The 26,940-nt window shown below is 43.7% G+C and overlaps 1 protein-coding gene across 1 annotated transcript in view; it reads right to left on the bottom strand.

Annotated features, from left to right (window-relative positions):
* Positions 1-619: 619 nt before the first annotated feature.
* Positions 620-26,940, bottom strand: part of LOC123758032 (uncharacterized) — a 38,034-nt gene continuing 11,713 nt past the window's right edge. Inside the window, exon 2 of the mRNA XM_045742204.2 lies at positions 620-2,668. Coding sequence (XP_045598160.1) covers positions 1,354-2,661 — 1,308 coding nt within the window. The 5' untranslated portion in view covers positions 2,662-2,668 and the 3' untranslated portion in view covers positions 620-1,353. The remainder of the gene's footprint in view (positions 2,669-26,940) is intronic.

The raw sequence follows: 26,940 nt of genomic DNA, 5'->3' as shown, positions 1-26,940 counted from the left end.
GGTAAATAATACTACAAGTTACTCACTGTACATAAGCTAAAATTTCAGCGGTATGCGTCACATTTTCAATATTAGTGAATTGTTATTACATTTCCCGACAGAAATAACAAATTTTTCAAATGCCTAAACGCTTCTTATAATGATAATTATTAATTTTGTCAGGGACAGGCAGCTCGTGCATATACTTTAATTTACTGATCATGCATCAAACATCCATGCAGTGAGTGGTGGAAAGTTTACAATCGTGTGCATGCTCTACCTACAGTAAGTAAACTTTGGATATTGGCTTAAGGTTGACAGTATTTCATTTTGAATGAACTACTTTCATATTTCTTGAACATTTTTAAAATAATTATCTCTTTATTCTGATTTTTTTGCATTCCAATACAGAGTGACGTAAGGAATGTGAATTGTTCTGCTGACAGAGTTTACCTTTTATCAGATCTAATTTCGAGCTAATCTAATTATAATTTAGATCTGCTTATTATAATTTGCATTTTGAGACCCTATTTAATTATAATAATTATTTTGAGGTATAACAAAATATAATGATAATACTTAATTTCGATTACGATATTTGATTTCAGAGAAGCACAAGGAATTAAATGAGTTGCATGTGTTGAAGCATACAGTGTTAGATTTTTATTGTTCTCATATAAATTTGATTAAAATAACACCTAATAACTAACAGTAGTAGCATATAAAATTTAGAATGTATTTACATTAAGATTGACTTTCATCCATTGCATCACACAATAAAATAAATAGAATCATAAATTCAAATTACTTGAGATGATTCCCTGCAAAAGCTGTCTGCATATTTACAACTACTTTGTTTTCAACTAACTATACAATCAGAAATCCCGGGTTCGACCCACAGGCGGGCTAGAAATAGTTGGGAACGTTTCCTTTCACCTGATGAAACTGTTCACCTAACGGTTAAAAAGTTACTTACAAGTTAGGCAACTGTTGTGGGCTGCAGTCTGGGAAAGGTCCGTAGTTGGACCTTAGGGAACCTTGATACAAGCCTATGTACAGGCGTCCTGGCCTCCAGACCGGGAATTATATCAGAGGCATTGAAAATTGTATAATTTTAATTATATTATTTGCAATGTAACATAATATAAAATTCAGTCCTTCATTATAATATTGAATTTTCGAATTTCATTGTTTTAGTATTTTAAGTAATTCTTTAAACTTCGTAGAAGGGGGACTGCTACTTGCATTTTATTCCTGTAGACAGTTTTGTATGCATCAATATTTATATACAAAAATAAATACCATAGATATTATTACAACATATTTAGAGTTTGAATAATATGTAAATATATATTTGATCTCACATGCTAAGGTTCAAATGCACACCAATTCACAGGAACAAATCTTTGAACGTGTAATATAAACGATGGTGAGGAGTATGGCTGTGATTGCACAGAACCAAGCACTGGCCAGGGCCACGATGATCTTGGCGAAGGTGTGCAGCTGGTCCAGGAGATAGGCCTCGTCCCGGTCGGCGAAGTTCTTCTGACAGCTGGGCACATATTCATTCCAGGACAGATTCAGGTCGAAGGAGATGCAGGTGTGTCTGAACCCCTCCGTCAGGACCACCGCCACGCAGAGAGCCAGCAGGGTCTCAAGAGCCACAATGGCCAGCACCACCAGGGTGTAGATCCTGGTGAAGGCGAAGGCTGGCGGCTCCTCCTTGATGCGCCAGATGTGGAGGAGACCACTGTGGAAGAGCAGCAGCGTCACAGACAGCACCAGCATAATAATTGGCAAAAAGGCTGCCACCTTACAGGAGGTCATATCTGGGTTTCCCCAACCCCACCGGTAGTCAAAGCCCGGGGGCTTGTCCACGAACAACGGACACCGTTTTCTTTCGGTCTCCCAACGTGTGGTTACCATAGCCATGGGTATAATCACCGCAAGCGCAGACCCGGCGACCAGTATATGAAGCACTATACTGAACACCTCCAGGCGAGCTGTCGTTGCCTCTCCCTCAAGATCTGCAGATGGATAGCGGTACTCACCCTGCTTGTGCTGGCGGCCTCGGGTGTAGCCCCCAAGCCCAGGGTTGTGGCCGGACTGAGCCTTCTGTGGCGAGCGCTGTTTGCTGCCTCTAGCCTGGCGACTGGGGTTTGTAGGGGTTGAGACAAGCGTCTGTTCATGCATAACACGTCCTGGTGATTGGTCATGATCGGCATGTTTGTTATCATTCCGTCTTGGTGAGTGATCACGGCTGGCATGTCTTCTATTTTGAGGTCTTGGTAAATGCCGCCCTGGTGACTGCCTCTCCGGTGAATGCCGTCTTGGTGACTGTCTCTCCGGTGAATGCCGTCTTGGTGACTGTCTCTCCGGTGAATGCCGTCTTGGTGACTGTCTCTCCGGTGAATGCCGTCTTGGTGACTGTCTCTCCGGTGAATGCCGTCTTGGTGACCTTGCCCTTACTCTTCTGCTTGAGCGAGGGGACTGACTGAGTGGAGAGCCCTCCTCAGTGCCTCGCCTGGGTGACTGAGGTCTAGAAGGAGAGCCCCTCCTATCCCTCGCCTGTCCCGGGTACTGTCGCGGCGGGGACTCGTCTGTGTGGCGAAGGCTCCAGCCTCGCCTTCCTCTTCTCTCACTGCCCTCACTCCCATCATCTATTCTCACCTCCCTCGTCATCACAACCCTGCAGGTGAAGAGACACACTTGTTTAGATTTTTATTTGTCTTGTTTTCTCAATTAATTCTAATATTATAAAATAAACCTAGAATAATCAAACACACATTCTGCCCTCCTCTTCTGTTCCCACAATCTCTTGCCTCCATCCCTTGTTGCGTCCCTATCCACTAACTACATTTACCAATCCCACACCTCTCCTCTGTCTGAAACTGAATTTAGTCTTACACATGCGGCAACAATTAAAAGCAAGCGAGCGCTGAACAGTACATAAATTGACAACTAACAAGGAACGGGAACAGAGCAACTCTCAGTCAAGGAAGGAGATGTTAAGAGGTAAATAAAAATCTACTGAACTTATTTCTTCCACACTTCATCAAGCCCTTCCGGAAAATGTCGACGAAGTCGAAGAGGGGACGAAACTGAATTGTTTCAGCACCCAATGGCAGTCTCCACGCCAGCCAAGAAGACACAAGCCGTCGGGGAAATCAACACATAAGAAACCATCATGGACTCAATGGACTCAACTTTAACAGAATAATGGACAATAATGACAACCTCAAGATTATACAATGGAACATTCAATTATTCAAAAACAAAGCGCAAACACTCAGGGTAGTGTTTCTCAGTGACAACATTGATATTGTTTTACATCAAGAAACATTTACCAGGACTGAAAGTAGTATCAATATCCCAGGGTATCAAGGTTACCACTTCCCAATTGCACAAGGTGGCACCAGAGGCACTTCAGTACTAGTAAGAACTCATATCAATGCCACGGCAATCACAGACCTGCCTGACTGTAGTGAGGACGTCGAAATTATGGGAGTTAATCTCACTATGAGGAACTCAACGCTGTCCATCTTCAGTGTATACAGGAGCAATAGAGAACACGACATGGATCTCTCTGCAATCTTTGAAATAGCAGTCACCACACCTATCATCTCGGGTGACTTCAACGCTCATAGTGAATTACTACTTGATTCACCAACAACCGACGCCAACGGAAGACATATTGAACACCTTTTGGATGAAGTGCCTGAAGTCAGTCTGCTTAACTCGACGGAACCAACCCATATTGGTGGGGGGAAGCTGGACCTCACGTTTGTCTCCAACTCATTGGTCAGTTGACCATGTACTGACTAGTGACCACTTTGCTACAAGAACAGTTAATAATATAGCACTACCTCCCAGACCTCCAGCTCCCGAGCCCGGATGGGACTTTATCAAAGCAGATTGGACGAAATTTCAGGAATCTCTTGAAATTTGGCACTAAAACTACACTCCTCCTGATAACACTGAAGAGGTGGAAAAAAATTGGTAAATGTAATACATAGAGCGGCAAATCACACCATTCCCGTGAGGAAAACAATTACCCAAGAACATAAAGACCATTGGTATTACTGTGTGTGAGAGAATGGTCTCTCAAGATTCTCCCACAGCTGTCTTGAAGCTCATTGCAGTGCACAGTGCACCGAACTTCGTGCACATGGCCCTATCTCTCTTAACCTTGGATGTTGGGTATCTCCAGAATGCCCACTTAACCAGGAACACGGTTATAATACGAAGGCCGCTGTATGTCCAGGCAGGAAGTAGATACAGGGAAGTTAAGCATATTTGCCACAAAGGGTCAGTGAGTACATTGGCCGGTGCCAGCGTGAGAAGAGTAGAGGGGACGCCTGTGAGGCGACAGTGCGACCCTGAGGTCAACTTCAACCTGCGCGATGGAGAATAACAGCTGTGACGTGGTCGTGACGTGTTCATGACGTCACCTCTCCTAGTGATCATGGAACGGTCATTATGATTGGTTCCCGCTCATGTGCTGCAATGCTATTGGTCAAATTGTAACTCTTTTGTGTTGTGTGCCACGAGATGCCCGGAACCCTTGCAGAGCATTCTCGTGAGGGATCTCTTGCATAGAAGACGTGTCCTGTTCTGTCTATCGGCCAATAGATAGAAGAACACTGTCAATTCCTCACCATCGAGTTAAACTCAGCGTCTTTTTGATATACCCACACTCGCCCAGAATCACGAGTGTGTATATATTGTTCAGAAGCCTATAGTGACAAAACCACCAGAGCAAAACAGACTGGTATCAGGTAACCCCTGGTGACAAAGATCGTTGTGAGTGACTTAGAGTGAACTAAGGCAGTGCCGCCGCCTAAGTAATCTGTGTGTGACTTTATCACAGTGTACCACTTGGTATCATTTAACCTGCAGTAGCCAGCCGCCACTCGGTCCAGAGCGTGTAGCTAGCACCTCAGTACCTCGTGTAGCCTCGAGTCACCCGCCGCCACCCTCACTGTAACACGTGACGTCACCACCTTACTCACCGCCAGTGCCAAGTGTGTGTGTGTGTCTGTCTGTTAAGCATACAGCACGCCCTCCTGCCCCGTGTCAAGTACGGATTGTGGGAAAACCTGTCGTCAATGGTCTCACTTCAGAACGAGGAAACCAGCTCTCAGGGAACTGCTACGGGCTCACCATAGCCCGTGTTACTTGGGACTTTTTGTTCCAGGTAGCGAATCTTTAACAACAACAACATGTCAGGCCACCTACGAGTTCTTACATAAATGTGCCTTAGTGAATGAGTGAATAAGAGAGATACCCCATCTGTAAGTACAAGATCTTGTCATTGTTTTACTGTGTCTGTGTTGATCTGAGGGATCAACCACAGTTCTCACCTACTCATACCTGTCACAGGTTATAGGTGAATCGACGGTGAATGCGTGTTATCTGTGTGGTATCACTGCATTTCACTCGTCTGTGACTGTGAGCTTCACATACACCACACATTTAGTTATTGTGTGACATTATTATTGTGCATGTTATTGCCTGTCCCATTGACAGTGCCATTGTGTTTATTGCATATCATCATTACCTGAGTATCCGGTGGGAACTCTTGTGATCCCTTTGCATACATAATACAGTAATATCAGAAAGAATACCAGGAAGTAGCCTAAATGAACAGGCACATGCAAATAACCTGCTACGGATGTGCGACAGGTTTGCCTTAAACCAGCAAATAGTAGAACCAACTAGGAAGGAGAAGACCTGGACCTCATTTTCACTAATAATGATGAATTGATCAGGAACATAATGATTACAAATACCTGTTACTCAGATCACAACTTAATTGAAGTTATGACAACCATGGGGAGTAGACCTTCAAAACCTGTCCAGATTACCGGTGGAGGAGATTTCAGCAAATTCAACTTCAATAATAAACATATAAACTGGGAGCAAATAAACCAGGACTTCACAGAAATAAACTGGGAAGAACAGCTAGAAAATGCAAACCTGAACCAGTGCCTGGAAAAAATAAGCTTAGTAGCACTAGAAATATGTTCAAACCGCATACCCCTAAGAAAAAAGAGGAAGAGATGCAGATTGGAACGGGAACGTCGTTCCCTATATAGGCGAAGAAAACGAATCGCGGAACAACTTGAGAGTCGCACCCTATCTCAAGAACGGCGAAGAAGGTTAGGTAGAGAAATAGAAACAATTGAACGCAAGCAAAAAGAATCATACAAAACCCAGGAGAGGCAAAGAGAGCAAAAGGCCATCAGTGAAACAGAGAGAAATCCGAAATATTTTTTCTCCTATGCAAAATCAAGATCAAAAACCACATCTAGTATCAGGGCCCCTGCGAAAGGGAGATGGAACTTTCACCGATGACAACAAAGAAATGAGCGAGCTACTGAGGAAGCAGTACGACTCTGTTTTCAAAGAGCCATTAAACGCACTAAAGATTGATAATCCAAGTGATTTTTTTATGGATATGATACCAACATCAAATCATATATCAGACGTCGCCCTATCCCCACTGGATTTTGAAGAAGCCATAAACAGAATGCCTATGCACTCTGCACCAGGCCCGGATTCTTGGAACTCCATATTCATCAAGAACTGTAAAAAACCACTATCGCAGGCCCTCCACATTCTGTGGAGACAAAGCCTAGATACTGGCGTTATTCCTGATATACTAAAAACAGCAGAGATAGCACCACTTCATAAAGGAGGAAATAAGGCAGAGGCAAAAAATTACAGACCGATAGCATTAACATCGCACATCATAAAAATTTTTGAGAGTGCTAAGAAGTAAGATCACAAAATACATGGAATCACAGCATCTCCATAACCCCGGACAACATGGTTTCAGAACAGGGCGCTCTTGCCTGTCGCAGTTGCTGGACCACTATGATATGGCATTAGATGCTATGGAAGACAAACAAAACGCTGATGTAATTTACACAGATTTCGCAAAAGCTTTTGATAAATGTGACCATGGTGTTATTGCACAAAATGCGTTCAAAAGGAATTGCCGGAAAAATAGGCAGATGGATCTACAATTTCCTGACCAACAGAACCCAATGTGTAATAGTCAACAAAATAAAATCCAGCCCATCAACCGTGAAGAGCTCAGTCCCCCAGGGTACTGTGCTTGCTCCAGTACTTTTTCTCATCCTCATATCGGACATAGACAAGAACACAACCTATAGCACTGTATCATCCTTTGCAGATGACACTAGGATCTTCATGAGAGTAGGCAACATAGAGGACACGGCAAACCTCCAGTCAGATGTAGATCAGGTCTTTCTATGGGCTACAGAAAATAATATGGTGTTTAACGGAGATAAGTTCCAGCTCATGCGCTATGGAAAAAATGAAAATATAAAAACGGAAACCACGTACAAAACTCAGGCAATTTATAACAGAACGAAAAGGCAATGTAAAGGATCTGGGTGTACTCATGTCGGAAGACCTTACCTTTAAAGAACACAATAAAGTAGCCGTCACAACTGCAAGAAAAATGACAGGTTGGATAACAAGAACTTTTCACACTAGAGATGCTATACCGATGATGATACTTTTCAAAACGCTTGGGCTCTCTAGAGTGGAGTACTGCTGCACAATGACAGCCCCTTTCCAAGCTGGAGAAATTGCTGACCTGGAGAGCGTGCAGAGATCCTTTACTGCTAGAATCCACTCAGTAAAACATCTAAACTATTGGGACCGACTAAAGAGCCTAAATCTGTACTCTCGTGAGCGCAGGCGGGAGAGATACATAATAATTTACACGTGGAAAATATTATAGGGGCTGGTCCCAAACCTGCACACAGAAATAACATCACATGAGACCAGAAGACATGGCAGGATGTGCAGAATACCCCCGTTGAAAAACAGAGGTGCAACTGGTACTCTGAGAGAGAACTCTATCAACATCAGAGGTCCGAGACTGTTCAACACGCTTCCACTACACATAAGGGGCATAACTGGCCGACCCCTCACAGTGTTCAAGAGAGAACTGGATAAGCACCTCCAAAGGATACCTGATCAACCAGGCTGTGACTCGTACGTCAGGCTGCGAGCAGCCGCGTCCAACAGCCTGGTTGATCAGTCCAGCAATCAGGAGGCCTAGTCGACGACCGGGCCGCGGGGACGCTAAGCCCCGGAAGCACCTCAAGGTAACCTCAAGGTAAGGTAAGGTAAGGTAAGGTAACCGGCAGTTAGGTTGCCGTGTTAATGATTGACTGTCAACTGTGTTAAGTTAGGTGTTTCTCCACAAGTGGATACGAGTCCATTAGACAGACGTCAAGAGTCTCGCTAATATAACCATAGCTTTGCTGACGCCAATCTAAAGTAAATCAAGCACCCTGTGTATCAGTGGTTAAGTTAGTAAATAAACTACTGTTAAGCTTTATGCTGTGTTTCCGTTGAACCACTTCTGAATACTGCCAACATTACTCAAGCCTTCAGCTCCAGGTGTCTTCAACACCGAGTTGCCTATATTCACTAAACTATAAATGTGATGAGGACTCTAGGAGTCCCTTAAAGTGTTAAATCATTGAGGAGATTCCAACGATCAACGTGGAGCAGGACCAGGTGAGGCTAGTCTGAGAAGAGACCCTCAAGGACTCTAACTCGACCTTGCTCCCAGGCTCTGTACGGTTGCTCTCGTATTTTCTCTGCTGATTCCGACAGCTTCGTGAAGCGTCTGCCACATGTACATTGGCGACGTACGCATTGCAGTCGTGAAAGCAAAAAAGAAAACCCCCACACTGTGATAGAATCAAAGAACTATGTAACAGACTAAATTGTGCACGAAAGAATATCAGAAGAGATAGAACCGTAGCTAATCTGAAACTTCTTAGAGCTGTCTGAGATCATGTGCATGAAGTAACAGCAAAAATCAGAGAAGAAAAATGGCTCGAGTGGTGTGCCAAGCTAAAGCAGCATACATCCTTGGGCGACATCTGGAGGCAGATCAACAAGGCCAAGGGTAATCGCCTCCTGCTCCGCCGCACCATGTTCATCCAGAGCAAGAAGCAGAAATATTAGCAAATCTATTTGCTTCAAGAGCCAGTTCCACTCAACTTCCTCAAGCAACTCTGACTCACCAACAAAGACTTCAAACAGCAAGATGGAAAAAATGACGATGCTTTAGCCTTACCTGACGAACTAGACCAACCTTTCAATATGAAAGAATTCAAAAGACCTACAAAGAAATCTTAAAATACAGCTCCAGGCGAGGACAAAATCACTTACAACATGTTGGTCAAGCTTGGAGAAAAGGGTGAAAAGGCATTCTTGAATCTCATCAACAGAGTATGGGTGACAAGAACTCGACCACTCTCTAGGAATAGAGCAATTATAGTTTCCATTCCCAAATCCAAAGACCAGGAAATCCAAGACCCATCTCATTAAAAGCTGTCTGGACAAAACTGCGGAAAGAATGGCTCCTAATCGAATTGACTGGAAAGTCAATCCACTGCACCAAAATATGTTTATTATCCCTCCTGGATCAAATCAATGACAAACCATTAATCCTTCTTTTCCTAGACCTAGAAAAAGCCTTCGATCTATCCAGTGCTCCAGCTACCCTGTGCTGCCTGGTAGATAATGAAATCAAAGGACACACTCTTGCTTTTGCCAAAGGAAGTTTGCTTAGCAGTGAAGCTGAAGTCAAATTCCAAGGAAAAAAAGCCTCCTCAAAGAGTCTGGAAAATGGAACTCCGCAGGGAGGAATGCTAAGTCCCATCGTCTTCAACAGTCTCATGGAACAATTCATGAAGCTCAAGTTACCAAAATGCCAAACTTCTTAACTATGCAGACGACTTTGTGGTCATCATCAATGGCAAAGGCGCAAGGAACCATGCACAAAAATGCCTAGATATTATCAGCAGGGAAGCGGAACGCATAGCAGTGAAAATAAACAGCAATAAAACCAAAGCAATGGCCGTTAAAATGAGAACTTAAGACATCAGATTCGCAATACAAGGACACGAAATTGAGTGGGTTACCTCTTTTCAATCCCTTGGAATCATAATAGACTGCCAGTTGAAATTCCCTCAAGAAATTGAATATCTTCGGCAACCCTGCAAAGTCAGAAACTCGGCTTTGCGTGCCCTGACAAGTCTTGGAAATGATGCAACTCTACCAGTTCTCAGAATGTACTAAGTTCAAGCAGTTAGGTCACTCATTGACTATGCTGCTCTTGCTCTTACATCCCTCAGTGATAAGGAATAGAAGAAACTGGAAGTGTCTCAAAATGATGCCCTCAGAACATTGCTGGGAGCACCTATATGGATGCGCCGAGAGAATTTTAAGAATAGAAAACAACTTTATCAACCTTAGAAAACAGGATCAAACAAAGAATAGCCACCATAACAGCAAAACCTGTTGGAACCACCGCCAGACTGTCAATCAAAGATAACATACACAGATCACTTCACAGAAACTTTCAATATAGAACAAGTGCATAGACGGATAATCTGGTCAAGATTCTAAAGTGAATTTCAACGGCCCATTAAAAACAAAGGAGAAGATAGACCATATCAACACTTTCGACAGCCTCCTTCATGGGAAGAATCGAATCTAAAGATAATCATTGAAGGATTACCAGTTAAAAAATCAGCATGTGACTCACAGAGGCTCAAAGCAGTCATAGAACAACAAATGGAACCCATCTCAAGACCTACAACCACTCACATCTTCACAGACGGATCAGTTGATCAAGAAAGAGGTTCTGCTGGGGCAGCAGTTTACACTACCAACCATGAAGCTTACTGGAGCATGAATAGTGGGTGCTCAACATTGCAAACAGAATTATATGCCCTAAAGGAGGCAATAAATTATACATTTGTGAATAATTTACATGATGTCATCATTAATACCGACTCTAAATCTTCGCTCCAGGCATCGTTATCGAACCAGCACAGAGATAATATACAACTCATCACAGAAAGCCTACATAAAGGAAAAGAAGCACACATTCTAGGGCCGTCAATCACCCTAAATAGGATACCAAGTTATATTGGCATAGATGGTTATCTTGAGATGATTTTGGGGCTTATCGTCCCCGCGGCCCGGTCCTCGACCAGGCCTCCATTTTTGTTTCACCTCCCCCTCCCCCCCAGGAAGCAGCCTGTAGCAGCTGTCTAACTCTCAGGTATCTATTTACTGCCAGGTAACAGGAGCATCAGAAAAGAAACTTTTTGCCCATTTGTCTCCGCTTCCACCGGGGATCGAACCCGGAACCTCAGGACTACGAATCCGAAGTGCTATCCACTCAGCTGTCAGGCGCCGTTACTCAGCTGTCAGGCGCCCTTACTCAGCTGTTAGGCGCCCTTACTCAGCTGTCAGGCGCCCTTACTCAGCTGTCAGGCGCCCTTACTCAGCTGTCAGGCGCCCTTAATGGTAATGAAAAGGAGACTCACTAGCAAAAACTATCACTGCTCTACCTGTTGTACAGGTTCAAATACCTCCAAGTTTTTCACAGATTAAGGAGCAAATCAAGAAGAAAATTATCCCAACTTTCAAAAGTCGCCACAGAGCCAAATTAGTGGAAGATTTACGAACAAGCCACTGGGTACTACTCTTTCAAGCCTGGCAAAAAGATATCCAGAGACATTGTAGTAGCCATATACAGATTTGGCTACAAGTGCTGCTAGAAGGTAATAAACTCAATAGTTAAAGAGTGTCATATCTGTGGAACAGAACAGGTGTTGGGGGACTTCAGCAAAGAACTGATCACAATGCCTGCAGTGATACAGAGCCTCCAGAGTGAGTTGGGGGAAGCCAAGGAAGAGATAAGGAAGCTGAAGGAAAATCCGAATTTAAACCAGCACGAGGCAAGCAACCTTCTGGAATCAGGGGATGAAATGGAGAGAGGGCGCCTGACAGCTGGGTGGACAGCGCTTCGGATTCGTAGTCATGAGGTTCTGGGTTCGATCCCCGGTGGAGGCGGAGACAAATGGGCAAAATGTTTCTTTCACCCTGATGCTCCTGTTACCTAGCAGTAAATAGGTACTTGGGAGTTAGTCAGCTAATTTCTGTTAGTCGGCTGCTTCCTGGGGGTGGAGGCCTGGTCGAGGACCGGGCCACGAGGACACTAAGCCCCGAAATCATCTCAAGATAACCTCAAGATAGGGCTTCTTCCAGGGAGACCCTCGTTTACAGAAATGCTGCGAAGTAACTCAGGTGAAAAGGTTTCTATAGAAGAAGCAGCGATGAAAGCAGCTACATCCCAGGAAGCTACAATGTGCACGACTCAAATGCTGAAAAGAAGAAGATCTATTATAGTTGTAGGAGTACAGGAACCGGAAGGATCCAACCAGGAGTGGAAAAGGGAGGACCGAGTAATGACAACAAAGATCTTAGAGGGCCTGAATATGGTAGGGGCTAATGGCAACATAGAGAAGGTTTTCAGGTTGGGTGGCTACAAGAAGGAAAGGAAACGACTGATAAAGGTCGTGCTTATGAACGAGGCAATGAAAGAGGAGATCCTATCAAGGAAGAGCATGCTAATGAGATTAGGGGGGGGGGGATACAAGGACTTTTTTTGTAGAGGAACATGATGAGAAAAGAGAAAAGGAGAGCTGCAGAAGCAAGGAGGAGACCCATGGGGAGGGATGGGAACGGGGCAGCCACAGAACTTGGCATAGTATCCCCAGGAACATCTGGGGGGAGTGGGAATCCCTTCATCAGCTGGCCACCATCCCCAGGGAGGAATATAACAGAAACCTCCCACAAACCCACCCCACAATCATTCCTCCCCCCCCAACCAGTAGAGACCCTCCCCAGACCAAGTCCCCCCCCCCTGCTCCCCGATCTCAGGTCCCCCCCCCCCCATGTTTTCCCCATCCCCTTCTTCCCCATACCTGTCTCCCACCCCAGGCCCCTCCCCCTTTCCCACACCCCATCCCCTCCCCTGTTTCTCCAGTCCATGCCCTCCTCAGTATCCCCACCCCATGAGTAGGTAATGTACTCAAACATAGATGGGATTACAAGTAAGGCAAGTGAACTTAGGGAATGAGCACAAGAAGGGAACCCGGATGTAATTAGACTTAAAGAAACAAAACTCTCAGGAACTATAATGGATGTAGTGTTTCCCCAGGAATACACTGTAATAAGGAGAGAGAGGGAAGGAGGTGGAGTGGCCCTACTGATAAGAAAGTAGTGGAGTTTCGAGATGGTTATCCCAGGCTGTGAAAGGTTCAGAGACTACATAACAGGCACCATGACAATGGGAGGTACAAGAATAGTGGTAGCAGTGATATATAACCCACCACCAAATGACAGAAGACCCAGGCAAGAGTATGACAGAAACAACATAGCATTCAACACTATAATTGAGAAGGCAGCGACTGCTTCCTGTCGAAATAGATCCCATTTGCTCATCATGGGGGGATTTTTATCATGGAAGGATAGACTGGGAAACAGGAAACCACCTGGAGGTGAGGAAACATGGAGAGCTAAACTACTGGAAGTGGCGACAAGAAACGTTTTAAGTAAGCATGTCAGGGGACCCACAAGAAAGAGGCAATGATGAACCAGCGAGACTCGACCTAGTCTTCATTCTAAATGACTTCGACATAAAGGAAATCTGTTTTGAAGTCCCCTGTGGGAATGAGTCTCACAGTGCACTGATGTTTGAGTATTTGATCGAAGAAGGGTTACTGTAATCAAGGAAGGGCCCAGAAAATAAAAGGCTGGCATTCCGAAAGGGAAAATATGATGAGATAAGAAAATTCCTAACAGATATAACTTGGGAGGCAGAGCTCAGAGGAAAGACGGCCCAAGACATGATGGACACAGTTCACTTCACACAGAAGTGTAAGGAGGCAACAGACAAGTTCGTCCCAGTCCAAAAGGAAAAAATGAAGATGATACACCCATGGTTTAATCAGAGATGTAAGCTAGCAAAGCAATTAAGTGTAAGGGCATGGCGAAACTATAGAAATAATAGGACACTAGAGAGCAGAGAAAGGTACCAGAGTGCCAATAATGAATATGTCAGATTGAGAAGAGAGACAGAAAGGCAATATGAAAATGACATAGCAAGCAAAGCATAGACTCGACCTAAATTACTGCACAGCCACATCAGGAGGAAAACAACAGTGAAGGAACAGGTAATGAAACTGAGGATAGGGGCAGACAGATTCACTACAAATGACAAGGAAGTGTGCGAGGAACTTAATAATTAATTTCAGGAGGTCTTCACATTAGAGCAAGGAGAAGTTCCAGAGATAAGAAGAAAAGATAATCAGGCACCGCTAGTGGACTTTGGGATTACCAGTGGGGAGGTGAGGAAGCTTTTGCTAAAGTTGGATGTGACAAAGGCTAAAGGCTCGATGGAATCTCACCATGGATACTAAAGGAAGGAGCAGAAGCACTGTGCCTGCCACTCTCCATAGTGTATACCAAGTCACTGGTAACAAGGGAGCTGCCAAAATTTTTGAAGACTGCTAATGTGGTCCCGATATACAAAAAGGGGGATAGGCAGGCGGCACTAAACTATGGGCCAGTGTCCCTAACTTGCATACCATGCAAGTTGATGGAAAAGATTGTGCGAAAAAAAGTTAGTGGAACATCTGGAGCGAAAGAACTTTGTAACACAACATCAGCATGGTTTCAGGGAAGACAAATTATGCCTCACAAAATTAATTGAATTCTACGACCAGGCAATAAAAATCAGGCAAGAGAGAGAGGGCTGGGCAGTCTGCGTATTTCTGGATTGCAAGAAAGCCACACAAGAGACTAGTGCACAAGCTCGAGATGCAGGCAGGAGTGAAAGGGAAGGTACCCCCATTGTATAAGAGAGTACCTAAGCAACAGAAGACAGCCAATCACTGTGAGGGGCGAGGTCTCAGATTGCCGAAGTATCACCAGTGGAGTCACACAGGGTTCAGTTCTTGGACCTATATTGTCTCTGATATATGTAAATGATCTCCCAGAGGGAATAGACTCGTTCCTCTCAATGTTTGCTAATGATGCAAAAATTATGAGGAGGATTGATACAGAGGAAGATAGTAGGAGGCTACAAGATGACCTAGACAGACTGAATGACTGGTCCAGCAAATGGCTACTACAGTTCAACCCGTTGCAGGTCGCTTCCGAACTGGGTTCCCACTTTTCTTCTGTTAGCTCTGGTCTTCATCTTCCCCAATCTTTCCTTCTTCGTAAACCTGTCCTTGAGTCTTGTCCTTTAGATTTCTGTGGGGAAATTCCAGGCAGCTAATCTCTCTTTTTCAAATTGATTTAATAAAATAAAGTTATGTCTTATTTATTTTCTTAGTAAGTAAGTATTAATTAAGTGGACTGTATGTACTGGTAAACTGCCTGAAATCTTCTTACACACCATTGGGAGGGACAATTGGTAGCCTAAACCACTTTGTTATGGTTCCTTCTTAAACTACTAATTGTTTACCTTTAAAACTGTTATTTTTGTTATTTCATTATAAGTAATTAATTATAACTACTGCTACTAATATAATGTCTTAGCTGTGCCAGTAGAATGGGCCTAGTAAGGCGTGTAGGTGTAGCCTCAGAATGGGTGTGGCCCTGCTCTATGTGCCACGTAATGGCGGCTGGTGGGAAGGGCAAGGCTTGGCAAACAAGTAGTTAATTATGTGTATGAACCAACTGTCTGCACAGATTCTTGATGCTCCTCTCACAATTTACCTGTATGGGATGCAAGGAATTAATCAAAGTTCCCTAAACATATCAATTACAGGTATGACATGAACTGTGAGGGTTGTAATGGGGTACACGTACAGTGTTTTTGGGGATGTCCTACGATATAACCATCTACATATTCATATTAAACAGTGCACTCGAATAATATACAATACATGGTAGACGGATACAGTCGTTGTTGTGATGTTGTTAGGCTGTGTGGCTGGTGTTGACACGTAAATGGGGTGTCTAGCTGTTTACACCAGTTAAGACAGCGTGGTATGCTGGTCCCCTGTTTGTTGTTGTGTATGTATGCACGCCTCCCTCGACTCGGGGTGACGCTCTTATGCTCTGGTTCTTCACTCAAAGTAATTTTACATTAACAAGGGAACCTAGCTACTATTTGATGTAAATAATTATATTCATTCTTAGTGATTACTTTTTTGTTAACTTTAGAGACTAAACTAGTCTATTAACAATGTTTCATAATGTAAATATACGATGACTTCGATGACGTCACGGAGTCGATGACGTCACGGAGTCTCCCATTTTCCATCCTGAAGGGAGTATAGACTAGGGGAGACTGTGTTATTTGTGTGTGTGGTTGTGTGTGTGTGTCGGTTTCCCGACATAATTCCCAGGGGGCAGAACACGGGTCGAAGTCCCGTTAAGGACTGCGATCACTTTATTCTTCTCCCTCAGAATTATAGTGCTGCTTTAATTTGAGTTTACATTGTTGTGCAGCAGTCCGTTGGGGACGTATGTCCCGTACTGGCGTATCGGGTGCTGGAAGTCGTTGTACGTCTTCTTTCCTGGCCAGTTCTAAAGGTACTAATTTCTCTAAAGTTTTGAGAGTAGTGTTGCCTTTGCATTTTACTTTCACTATTCTCAAGATGCCCTGGCTGTCTGGATGAACAGAGACTATTTCTCCTATAGGCCACTCAGAGCGTGGTCCATCACTATCCACCAGAACTATGTCACCAGGGTTCAAGTTAATTCTGTTATAGGGATTGTTTGCCCCATAATGATACTCTCTCAGAGCTGTTAGGTATTCACGAGTCCATACGTCATTCCACCGACTTATCACCCCTGAAAGATGTTTGAAACGTTGAACCAAATCACTCTCTTTGACATATGAAGGATCCTCTGGTTCCTCATCTGTAAGGGACACAAGTGTTTTGAGAGGTCTCCCATACATCAAATGAGCTGGACTTAATGGTTCACGCTGCAAAGCATCATCAGAGAGGTAGGTAAGTGGTCGGTTGTTAACTCGTGCTTCTATTTCTATGATTACTGTTTGAAGCTCCTGAAGGTCAATCTTTTGGCGGTGTAGGGTTTTCCGTAAAGACCGTTTCACCGTACCAACCATCCGTTCATAGAAGCCTCCATGCCATGGTGCTCTGGGAGGTATGAATTTCCAATAGCACTGCCGTTGAGTTAGGGCTGTGCGTACCTTGGGGTGTGTCCAGATTTTCCTCAGGCATGCTTCTCCTGCCACCAAGTTGGACCCATTGTCTGAAATCATTAACTTGGGACAAGATCTACGTGAAGCAAACCTGCGGAAAGCCTGTAAGAATGCTTCGGCACTCATATCGGGAGTCACTTCTAGATGGACTGCCCTTGTTGTGGCACAAGTAAAAAGACAGATATAGGCCTTTACTGGTTTCTTGTCTTTAGTGCCTGTCAGTGTTAGTGCTCCTGTGAAATCTACTCCTGTTGTCTCAAAAGGATGAATATGTACGACTCGTTCCTTCGGAAGTGGAGGAGGGCCAGGATATGGACACACTCTGGCATCGTATCTCCAGCATACAACACAGGATTTGATTATGGATTTTACTGTCTGTCTACCTTGGGGTAGCCAGTACTGTTGTCTTAATTCTGTGAGAGTATCTAATACCCCACCATGCAGAGTGCAGTATTTGTGTATATGTAACACAATTAGTTTGCTTACTATGTGGTGACGAGGGAGCAATATTGGATTTTTTGCTTCCAGATTTATGTCAGCATGTTGTAAGCGTCCTCCGCATCTTATCAAGTTATAATTGTCAGTGTCTAACCAGAGACCCAGATCATGTTGTAGCTTCTTAGGAACATTGTCAATTTCTGTCCCGAATGTGTCGGTCTGAGCTCTTTTAACCCAGTACCTTAAGGCACTAGGGAATTTATGCTTGATTCCTATTTTCTTTAGAAAATCAAACACTACTTGGGTGACACCTACAAGTTTGTTCAGTTCAGAGTACCGAGCAGGATCAATTACCAAAGTCCGAGGTAGTTCCGGGTTCTCAGTGGGAACAGTGACATTGGTCACAATGACTTGTGGCTTTTGTTCAGGCCACTGGTCGCTGATTAGCCACTGAGGTCCATTGAACCACATCTCTGCCCTTGTTAATTGCCGTAAAGTCAGGCCTCGGGAGAGATAGTCAGCTGGATTCTCTTTAGTAGGTACATATCTTAGTTTATACCCTGCTGACAACTCTCGTATTTCCTTAACGCGGTTACTCACATAAGGATTCTTACTGTTATGGTTTTTAACCCACTGTAGCACTGCCTCATTATCTGACCATACTACTGTTTCTTTAAAGTGGATGTGGCTTAAGGCCTTGATCAGATAATGAGCCAATCTTACACCTAGCAGTAAGGCTGTTAATTCCAGTTGTGGCAGTGATCTTTTCTTTAAAGGTGCCACTCTGGCCTTTGATGTGAGCAAATTGGCTTGCCCATTTGAGACCAGGTAAGCTACTGTACCATAAGCCTTTCCTGAGGCATCACAAAATACATGCAACTTAATTGGTTCCTTTTCATTTACTGTTGTGTTCCTAGGGAACTTGATAGACTCTAGGATACTTAAATCTTTCACTAACCCTTGCCATTTTTCCTGTAGGCCAGGAGTTAGAAGATCATCCCAGCCTATCTTTTGTTGCCAACATTCCTGTATTATCATCTTCCCATTAATTAGTATTGGACTTAATAAGCCTAATGGGTCGAAGGGTTTGCTGACTTGTGATAGCAATTTTCTCATTGTTAAGTTAGTGGTATCTGTCTCCACTGACTTGATTGTCAACTGTTCGGTTGTCGTGTTCCATTGGACACCTAGAACCTTTGTCATCTCGGGTACTTGGTAGTCGGGAAATTCAGTTGTGATCAGTTGTTTTAATTTGTCATTGTTAGAGACCCAATATGCCTCTCCAAGACTGGAGAGGCATATTGGCTCCCATTAATTCTCGATTGGCCTCATGGTATATGTCCAACAGCTTACTTTCACTGTTGGCTGTTCCTTGAAAATTATCCACATACAGGTTCTCGCTAATTTCTGTCTTGTTCGGGCTATTGGACTTCTTCAAGTGCGTATCCAAGGTAGCTTGAAGCAGAAATGGTGAGCTTGTGGCTCCAAACAAAACAGACGCAAACCGATAAGTGATTATTTCACTGTTTGGATCATTAGGATCCTTAATCCATAGGAACTTTGTGTAGTTCCGGTCTTCTTCTTGAAGACCTACCCTAAGGAATGCCTTGCTAATGTCGGCCGTATATGCATAAGTCCCTATACGAAACTTTAACAGCACGTCATAAAGCCTTTGTGTTAGGCTTGGGCCTGTTTGAAGGCAATCATTTAACGAAACACTATTCTGCCCCATCTTAGCACTGCAATTAAATACTATCCGTAGTGGGGTAGTCGCAGAATCCTTCTGAACATGGTGGTGTGGCAGATAATGTCCTTCCTTTGGGTTATCATTTGTTACAACTTCGATAAATTTGTCATCGAGCTGCTTCTGTATTATTTCATGGTACAACTTCAAGTTCTCAGGTTGTCTTTGTAAACGTAACACCTGTGATCTTAATTGATTTTGTGCCATGAAGTAGTTGATGGGTAGCTGAGGGTGATTCAGCTTCCATGGTAACCTGACCCAGTACTGATTATCTCTGTAGATAACTGAGTCTAGGTATTGTTTATAAGTCCAGTCATCATCTGGACTAGGTTGTTCAGGGACAATGCCGAGAGTTGCCAGGTCCCATAACTTATATACTGGGGGATCAAGCTCATCCTCGGAAATGTCTCTGAGTTGTAGTGGAGACTGTTCTCCTAGTCATGCTACCATTACTGTGTTGGCATGTTGGTGGTCTACAGGTGCGGGTTGTTTTAGCCGTAATACTGGGCCTGTTAGCAAATAGCCACCTGCAGATGGTAACACGTTCATACCGTGGTAATCTTCCTTTCCTATGATAAACTTATGGTAGACATCTGATCCCATAAGGATTCCAATATCGGAAAGGTTGTCCGATGTAATGTTATCAGCCAAAGGAATTCCCTTTTCTTCCAGGAATTTGGCTGTTGTTCCTAGACCTTCTATATACAGGTCTGTTGGAAATCTATCTACTACCAGTGCTGGTACCTTTCGTACATAACCTCCTAATCGTACTGTGGGTCGTACTACCCTGTAAGTTCGGGCTCCCGAGTTAGTCAGGAATCCTTTTATGTTTATCCGTGTCTCCTCTACAGGTGTAAGTTTCAGTTTATCTACCAACTCCTTGGATATAAAGGTCAGTTGGGACCCTTGATCAAATAATCCACGTACGGTGGCTTTATTCTTTCCATTTCTAATGATCAATCGTGCAGTAGGTAGAGCTGATTTATGGTTAGACCTGGTTGTGAAGACACTTATGTCAGGTAACACAGTACAAAGCTTTACTGATGCTGTAGCTCCTGCCTCCTCCTGTGGTTTGGGAGACTTTATACTTGTGTCCCCACAAAGTGCAGTATGGTGTTGACCCTTATGGCACTTAGTGCAGATGCGCATTACTGTTGTGCAATTGTCGGGATGATGTTCCCTTATACACTTGCTACATCTATATAACTCCTTGAGTCGTTTTATGCGTGTTGCACGATCAGGGTAGCGTCTGCAATTGTACATGGAATGTGATTGCTCACAAAACACACATGGTCTCCAGACATTAACAGTATCTTGAGGAGTCACCGTCTTGGGTGACGCGTTAACTGTAGGTTTAGAGGAACCAACTGCATATGTTCCTACACTGCCCTGATTCCACTTTGTGGAGGGGGAAGATGTCTTAGTTTTGTTTGGAGTACTGTTTGTACTCTGTTGTTTACTATTAGTAGCAGACGTAGGTTTAGATGTTTTTTCTTCTGGATTAACTCTTTCTCGTTCTATGATGGTTTGTAAACCCTTTGTAATCTCATTTACAGTCAAGGATGACTTACCTACTAATACAAACAACTTATCCAGTATGTCCCTGGGTAATTTCCGTGTCATATGGACTTGTATTATCCAGTCTGACTCATCCAGGTTCACTTTATTTTTAAGTGCCTTGAGCATGGACTCAAGCTCCAATCTGAAGGTTTGGAGTGAGACTGCAGTATTATTTGGAGGTTTAATGTCTAACAGTCTCTGTGTTAGAATTCTGATGGTCCTTTCAGGTTTAGCGTAATTATCTTTCAGGAGTTGCACTGCATTGTCATAATCATCATCTGTGTGATTTAGATTACAGACTACCTGATACGCTTCATCCTTCAAGACACTCTGTAAGTATGTAAACTTTGTCGTTTTTGGCACATTAGCATTAGAATCCACAGAATCGACAAATTTGCTCCAGAAACCGTCCCAACTCTCGTCTTCTGTTCCAGAAAAAGTTGGTAAACTAAGTGATGGCAATTTGACTTCTGGTGCTGTCTGTTTCTGGGAAGTTGTGGTTACAATATTTATATTGGCTTTATGGGCATGTATGATATCATCAAAGTATTGCAACTCTGTAAACATTGTATCTTCATAATCGGAATGTTCTTGTATAACATCTTGTAATGTTTCTCCACCAACACTGGTATTCTGAAGTAAAACTTGATATTCTTTCATTTGTTGCAACACACGGTCATATTTGTTCCGTGTAAGCTTAAGATAATTTTCCAATGCTACATAGTTAACTGGAGTTTGTTTACTCATGTCATCACATGTGCTAATCTGCCGTGATAAATGATCCCTCAATCCTGTGAGGGTTATTTGGACATTTGTGACAGTAGACATCTTGGAAGTACTTGTTAGTCGTATAGACTAGTGTCAGGACTATTTATGGCACTTGTATTAGTAAAGCCACTAGTTTCCGAACTAGAGCTACTTTTCATTTATTTAAATGTACACTGTAAAATCATACACACTATAATTTGAGTGGTAGACCTGTATCAATGCTGGTATCCGCAAGTTAGCCCATCATTATCACTCTTGGTTGGTACAGAGACACAGGTTAACACTTAAAGGTGAAATGATTATAGTTAAATTGTACTAATGTTATATTGATATCATATTGACAACACAACTCGGGTTGTCTTAAATACTGCATAAAAAATATGTACTTGCTAGGTTGTAATATGTGTTCAACTCTAGACAAGTGTAAAATTCTTACCCTTACACCAGGTTAGCACAATAAATTAGACTAGGTTGCTGTACAACACCAGCCTAAAATGTTCTACCCTTGTGCAAGAATTAGTAGTAAATGATGTGGCATGCAGTAAATGTTACAGTAATGGCAATAATAATGCAATAATTACAAAAAAACATTTATAAGTAACTTATAAGTAAAGTAGCCTCTTATCAACCTCTTGTAATGAAATGAAAAAAACACAATTGTTCCTTTGATACTGTCAGAACAATAATAGTGCTTGTTGTAAGTTCTGTTTGCTATGAGATTGAAAAGTTAGCAAAATGCAAAAAATGCAAATGCAAAAAATATAGCAGTGTCTTCCTGCTATAATGTGTGTAGGTAATATTGCACTATCACTGTATGTATGTATAATATCTAGTTCAAAGAACTAAATAATCCGGTTCCGTAGGACCAAAATAATGTGGGGAAATTCCAGGCAGCTAATCTCTCTTTTTCAAATTGATTTAATAAAATAAAGTTATGTCTTATTTATTTTCTTAGTAAGTAAGTATTAATTAAGTGGACTGTATGTACTGGTAAACTGCCTGAAATCTTCTTACACACCATTGGGAGGGACAATTGGTAGCCTAAACCACTTTGTTATGGTTTCTTCTTAAACTACTAATTGTTTACCTTTAAAACTGTTATTTTAGTTATTTCATTATAAGTAATTAATTATAACTACTGCTACTAATATAATGTCTTAGCTGTGCCAGTAGAATGGGCCTAGTAAGGCGTGTAGGTGTAGCCTCAGAATGGGTGTGGCCCTGCTCTATGTGCCACATAATGGCGGCTGGTGGGAAGGGCAAGGCTTGGCAAACAAGTAGTTAATTATGTGTATGAACCAACTGTCTGCACAGATTCTTGATGCTCCTCTCACAATTTACCTGTATGGGATGCAAGGAATTAATCAAAGTTCCCTAAACATATCAATTACAGGTATGACATGAACTGTGAGGGTTGTAATGGGGTACACGTACGGTGTTTTTGGGGATGTCCTACGATATAACCATCTACATATTCATATTAAACAGTGCACTCGAATAATATACAATACATGGTAGACGGATACAGTCGTTGTTGTGATGTTGTTAGGCTGTGTGGCTGGTGTTGACACGTAAATGGGGTGTCTAGCTGTTTACACCAGTTAAGACAGCGTGGTATGCTGGTCCCCTGTTTGTTGTTGTGTATGTATGCACGCCTCCCTCGACTCGGGGTGACGCTCTTATGCTCTGGTTCTTCACTCAAAGTAATTTTACATTAACAAGGGAACCTAGCTACTATTTGATGTAAATAATTATATTCATTCTTAGTGATTACTTTTTTGTTAACTTTAGAGACTAAACTAGTCTATTAACAATGTTTCATAATGTAAATATACGATGACTTCGATGACGTCACGGAGTCGATGACGTCACGGAGTCTCCCATTTTCCATCCTGAAGGGAGTATAGACTAGGGGAGACTGTGTTATTTGTGTGTGTGGTTGTGTGTGTGTGTCGGTTTCCCGACAATTTCTGCACTCATCTTCAGCTTCCCTATAATGATCCCTTCTCTCTCTCTGAACTTCGTTCTGCCCTGGCCCTCTGCGGTTCTACGGCGGCGGGCTCCGATGGTATTCATTATGAGATGCTTCGCCATCTCCCTCCGGGCACGTCTCAGTATTTACTGAGTCTGTATAATCGGATCTGGGAGTCGTCGTCAGTTCCTGAGGACTGGCTCGATGCCGTTGTCCTCCCTGTTCGCAAACCGGGGTCTCTGGGTACTTCCCCTAAGGACTTTCGCCCTATTGCTCTCACAAGTTGTGTCTGCAAACTCTTTGAACGTATGGTTAACGTTCGTCTGATGTGGTTCCTGGAACACCATCACCTCCTCTCCCCTTCTCAATTTGGTTTCCGCAAGTGCCGCAGCACGACAGATGTCCTGGTGAACTTGGAGGTTTATATTCGTACTGCTTTTGCTGCGAAGACCTCCGTTGTTGCCGTCCTTTTTGATCTGGAAAAGGCTTACGACACCACTTGGCGATATCATATCCTATCTCAACTTCATTCTTTTGGCCTTCGTGGTCATCTCCCTCTCTTTCTCCGCAGCTTCCTCTCTCGTCGTTCCTTTCGGGTGCGCCTTGGTACCGCTCTCTCTCCCTCTTTTCAGCAATACGAAGGTGTGCCCCAGGGTAGTGTTCTGAGCACTACTCTTTTTCTGGTTGCCCTCAATGGTCTTCTTTCCTCTCTTCCTTCTGGTGTCTTCTCCGTTCTCTATGTCGATGATCTTACCCTTTGTTGTCAGGGTGATGATTCGCCTCTCCTTCAACGCCGGCTTCAACTTGCAATTGATGCCGTGTCATCTTGGGCCACAGATCATGGCTTCAAGTTCTCTACTTCTAAGACTTGTGCCATGACATTTACGCGGAAACGGGTTGTTCTTCGTCCCTCTTTGTCACTTTATGGTCATCCCCTTGAATACAAAGATTCCGCGAAGCTTTTGGGGTTATTCCTTGACACTCGTTTGTCTTGGTCTCCCCATATCTCTTACCTCCGTGTTGAGTGCTCTAAGGCCCTTACCCTCCTTCGGGTATTGTCCCATACTTCTTGGGGGGCAGATAGGCGCACTCTCCTTGCTTTACATTCCTCTCTCGTCCTGTCTAAGCTCGATTATGGTTGCCCTGCTTACTCGTCTGCTTCTCCTTCTACTCTTCGCCGTCTTGATGCTTTGCACCATACTGGGTTGCGCCTCAGTTCTGGTGCCTTTCGTTCGACTCCCATCCTTAGCTTGTATGTTGACACTGGCTTCCTGTCTCTCCAGGACCGCCGTGATCGCTACTGTCTTCGCTATCTTGCGCGGTCCTTGCAACATCCTTCCTCTCGCCTCTGTCGTGCTTTAACTTTTACCCCTCCTGCGGTTCCTGTTCCTCTTCACCACCTCCCTCTTTCTGTCCGGTTATCTCGCCTACAGGATTCTCTTTCCGTTCGTATTTCTGATGTTTCTCCTCGTGTTGTTCCTTCTTTGCCCCCGTGGAGGGTCCCTCTTCCGCGGTTTTGTACATCCTTGGCCCGTATCACTAAAGCTTTTACCCCTCCTACGGTTCTAAAACGCCTTTTCCTCGAGCACTTTTCTTCTCACACTCGCTCCGTTTCTGTCTTCACCGATGTGTCTAAGTCAGCGGACGGTGTTGGCTACTCTGTTGTTTTTCCTGATTGCACTTATATGTGTCGCTTGCCTCCGGAGATTAGCATCTTTACAGCGGAACTTTATGCTATTCTCTATGCTCTTCGTCTCCTGCTTTCTCGTTGTCAGTCTTCCCTTGTAGTTGTTGTTGACTCTCGTAGTGCCCTCATGGCTCTCGGGTCCCTTAATCCGGTTCATCCAGTAGTTGTTGAGATCCAGCATTGGCTGTTTCTTGTTCACAGTAAATTTAAGTCGGTTGAGTTTTGTTGGGTTCCCAGCCATATTGGTGTGTCTTTAAATGAGCGTGCGGATGCTGCTGCCAAGGAAGCTGTCCGCTCTTGTCCCATCTCTCGTAAAGGCATTCCGTATTCCGACTTTTACCCGGTTAACCATTCCTCAGTCCTTACCCGTTGGTAGGCTTCTTGGTTGTCTGTTCCTGGTAACAAGCTACGTACTCTTAAATGCTGTGTTTCCTCGTGGCCGTCCTCCTTCCACCGTAACCGGCGGTGGGAAACAGCTCTGGCGAGGTTGCGTATTGGCCATACTCCCTTAACCCATGGTCACTTGATGGAGCGCCGCCCTGCTCCTTATTGTCCTAGTTGCATTGTCCCTCTTACGGTCGTGCATGTCCTTCTTGAATGTCCTGACTTCCAGGACGAGCGTGTGTCTTGCTTTCCGACCGCCCCTCGCGGTCACCTGTCCCTCGATAGAATTCTTGGTGACTCGGATACTTTTGATATCGTTCGCCTTATGCGTTTTTGTTCTCGTATTGGCATCCTTGGTGATATTTAGCGCCCTCTGATTATTTTGCGTATTTGATGGTGCTACATAGCCTTCCCGGTTTGGTGCCTTCTTTTGATAATTACTTACTTACAGTTCAACCCGAGAAAATGTAAGGTAATGAAACTAGGCAGTGGAAACAGGAGGCCAGAAACAGGATACCGAATGGGAGATGAAGTCCTCTATGAAACGGACAGAGAAAGATCTAGGAGTTGATATCACACCAAACCTGTCTCCTGGAGCACACATAAAAAGAATAACATAGGCGGCGTATGCGAGGCTGGCTAACATCAGAACAGCCTTCAGGAACCTGTGTAAAGAATCATTCCGAACCTTGTATACCATATATGTAAGACCAATCCTGGAGTATGCGGCGCCAGCGTGGAGCCCGTACCTTGTTAAGCACAGGACTAAGCTGGAAAAAGTTTAAAGGTATGCCACTAGGCTAGTCCCATAACTAAGAGGCATAAGTTACGAGGAAAAGCTGTGTGAAATGAACTTAACGTCGCTGGAAAATAGGAGAGGTCGGGAGACATGATCACGACCTGCAAAATTCTAAGAGGAATCGACAGGGTAGATAAAGATAAATTGTTTAACACGGGTGGTACGTAAACAAGGGGACACAGGTGGAAACTGAGTACCCAAATGAGCCACAGAGACGTTAGAAATAATTTTTTCAGTGTCAAGAGTAGTTAATAAATAGAATGCATTAGGCAGTGATGTGGTGGAGGCTGACTCCATACACAGCTTCAACTGTAGATATGACAGAGCCCAGTAGGCTCAGGAATCTGTACACCAGTTGATTGACAGTTGAGTGGCGGGACCAAAGAGCCAAAGCTCAACCCCCGCAAACACAACTAGGTGATTACATTACTGACATCATAACACATTACTGACATCATAACACATCACTGACATCATAACACATCACTGACATCATAACACATCA

This window comes from Procambarus clarkii, chromosome 40 (assembly GCF_040958095.1).
Source record: "Procambarus clarkii isolate CNS0578487 chromosome 40, FALCON_Pclarkii_2.0, whole genome shotgun sequence".
Lineage (NCBI taxonomy): Eukaryota > Metazoa > Arthropoda > Malacostraca > Decapoda > Cambaridae > Procambarus > Procambarus clarkii.
The sequence above is the reverse complement of the archived record's forward strand: the minus strand, read 5'-3'. Positions and strand labels throughout refer to the sequence as shown.